Source organism: Urocitellus parryii, chromosome 11 (assembly GCF_045843805.1).
Source record: "Urocitellus parryii isolate mUroPar1 chromosome 11, mUroPar1.hap1, whole genome shotgun sequence".
Taxonomy (NCBI): Eukaryota; Metazoa; Chordata; class Mammalia; order Rodentia; family Sciuridae; genus Urocitellus; species Urocitellus parryii.
In genome coordinates, this window is record NC_135541.1 from 69,305,809 (window position 1) to 69,308,601 (window position 2,793).

At 38.4% G+C, this 2,793-nt stretch overlaps 1 protein-coding gene across 1 annotated transcript; it reads right to left on the minus strand.

Moving 5' to 3' along the window:
• Positions 1-274: 274 nt before the first annotated feature.
• On the minus strand, positions 275-2,235 carry LOC144249057 (3',5'-cyclic-AMP phosphodiesterase 4D-like). The gene is made up of 3 exons (XM_077790978.1): positions 2,128-2,235; positions 1,452-1,634; positions 275-898 (listed from the first exon to the last, which is right to left on the minus strand). The coding sequence occupies exons 1-3, from the start codon at positions 2,233-2,235 to the stop codon at positions 662-664; spliced, it is 528 nt and encodes a 175-aa protein (XP_077647104.1). The 3' UTR covers positions 275-661.
• Positions 2,236-2,793: the final 558 nt, after the last annotated feature.

Genomic DNA, 2,793 nt, shown 5'->3' on the forward strand with positions numbered 1-2,793 from the left:
TTATGCAATTTCTGTGGCTCATCCTCCTCCTGGAAACAGACTCATGCTGTGTCCTATTTGTGACATTTTTGTTGCTCCATCCACTAAGTTCACTCCATCCATGTAATGCCTTCTTTCTTCCAAAAAATATTGCAAACAAATAAAAGAAACCCCAAATCCAATCTACTACTGGGCTGCCTGATGAGCCACTCTCCCTTGAAAACATTTTGGAGTTGATTGTATCTGCTTTGTCAGCTCTCCCAAGCTGAAATTCTGTTAAAACATTGTTCTCGAAGATATCCCCCTTGCTCTGATGACATGGAGGTGAAGAAACTGGTTACGATATTCCTGAGCGCCAGACTGAGTAGTCAAGGTCAGTTTTGTTCAACAAACATCCTGGCAGATGAGAGTGAGGTGTGACCATGGTTGTGGCATGTGACATGCACTTTGGAAACAATTTTCTACTTTAAAAACAAAAAAAAAAGGTGTGACAGTCTCTGTACTGTTTCGTATCAGGAGAACAATCATCAATTACAGGAGCTTCCGGCTGGCTTTCCTCTTCTCCTACTGCCTCCTCTTCCACCTGTTCATCAAGGGGAATTTCAGTAGACTCCGAGTCTTGAGTACACAGAGTCTTGGAGTCACTGCAGCTAGTGTCTTCTTCGACTTGACTTCCACTGTCCTATTCGGTGTCTGACTCACCATCTTCCTCTAAAGTTAGTTCAAACTGGAATTTCTCCGTTTGACCCTGCCGGCCCTCTTCTTGGTCATCAGGTGCAGGAGAGGGGCTCTGAGGGATTGTGCTCTGGTACCATTCACGATTGTCCTCCAAAGTGTCCAAAATATCCTGGGAATCAGGATGTACAAGGTCTGCCCATGTCTCCCAGAGAGGATGAACAATATAGTCTATGAAGCCCATCTAGTTAAAAAAAAGAAATCCAATATGAGCAGTCCAATTGGACTAAGAGACCATTAAAAAGATTAAGTAGATCATGGCCCACAAATATAACAGCAATCAGAATAGTACTAACGTTAGTTTGGTAAAATAGTCATTATTTGAGATAAGAGACCATATAAAAGTGTTGTTTCTAGCTGGTGAAAGTTTCTAGCCTCTAGAATGATTAGTAGTTCAAGAATATGTTCACAATGCAAAAACATTTTCAGTTATTTACATGGCAGGATATGGGGTCTGGAACTTATTTTAGAATAAAATGTGAATCTAGATAACTGAAATAAACAAATACACTATGTACATGAACATGGTTATAATGAATGAACAGAATGCCACACCAGTAGAAGCATGGCTATGTAAATCTAAGTTCTACAATTGCAGGTTTTCTATATCATAAGTGGTAAGGTGAAACTGATTCTGTCAAAAACAAATAATTTTAAAAGCCCAAGAAAACACTATGAGTAAACAAATGCTAGCTGCATCTTTCTTCTCTTGGAAGGCTTTCTGTGTCATGCATTACCTGTGATTTTTCCACAGATGCATTGTGCTTGTCACACATGGGACTTATCTCCATGCCACGCTCCCTCTCTCGGTCTCCTTGGTGGAAGAACTCCTCCATTATCCGGTCTGTCCACTGGCGGTACAGTTGGAGAGGCTTTGTGGGGTTGCTCAGGTCTGCACAGTGCACCATGTTCTGAAGGACCTATAGTAGACAGAGGAATTCTCTACTCAGCACTTGCTCCAATTTTTTTTCAAACTAGAAATTCAAGTCGGATGACTGTGACACTTAAAAATACACATAGTGTAAGATTTATTTCAAACAGCTTAACAAAGATGTGTCTGTGTGTGGTTCACACTTGTATAAATAGTTCCAAATTATGCCACTTCTACTGCATCTAAGTGTCATAGGAGAAGCTGTTTATGAGTGTGGTTAATGAAATTCAGGCCTCCTTATGTGGATGGTTTTTGGGAGGTTTTAGATGTTTTTGTTTTTTAAATATATGGGCAACTAAAAAGAACAGTAAGTTTCTACCTGGTTAATTCTCAGGATGAGAGTGTGGGTAAAAATCCTGCCTATAGTTACTGAAAGTATAAGATGGGAGAAATGAATTTTATCAAAGCAGAATACACAGACACATGTGCATGTGTACACAAACACACACAAACACACAACACAAAATCAAATAATGATTTACCTGAATCCTGTCAGAATAGTTATCAAGAAGAAGAACCCCAGAACTTGTCACTTTCTTAGTTTCAACCATAGTTTTCAAATAAGCCAGCAGATTCATGTGTTTTGACATGTCTGTTGCAAGTACCTTAGAAGATAAAGAATATTTTATTAAGTCCAAAGGGAAAAGTCAGAATTTGCATATGAAAACTTTTTTTTCCAGAATGTGAAAAGGAAGGAAAACTACTATGACTTCTAATGGCAGTATATGGAAATGAATCCTTCTAGGGGCACAATCTTTTCCCTTTGCTAACGACTCTTGGAAACCTAGCTAGTTATGTACACTATGCAGAAACATCAGGCACTGACCACCACTTTCCTGGTGAAAACATGATGGTATCTCTGAGGATAAGATATCATCATACATTTTAAAGTTTTTTCATTCCCTGGACTAGAAAGTGGTTATTGGACTACAATGAGTGATTTAAGGGTGCTCACAGACCACTTCAGAAATAGTATTCTGGTTAATTTTCTGCTTATCCAAGAAAAATAATTCCTTTCTCTATATGTACAAAGCAAGTAATTTTTTAGAAACAAGATATTTTTCTATGTCTCATAATCACTCTGAATAATACACATAGAGAATATAGTAAAATCTTGTATATCTCTAATTGGATTGAAAAAGGCAGGG

What these genes read in the sequence shown, in the direction of transcription:
- LOC144249057 (XM_077790978.1), bottom strand. Translation starts at nt 2,235, where the DNA reads ATGTCAAAACACATGAATCTGCTGGCTTATTTGAAAACTATGGTTGAA. An exon ending in ACTATTCTGACAGGATTCAG is followed by an intron (nt 1,635 to 2,127) that starts GTAAATCATTAT and finishes TGTCTACTATAG; the next exon opens with GTCCTTCAGAACATGGTGCA. An exon ending in CATCTGTGGAAAAATCACAG is followed by an intron (nt 899 to 1,451) that starts GTAATGCATGAC and finishes TTTTTTAACTAG; the next exon opens with ATGGGCTTCATAGACTATAT.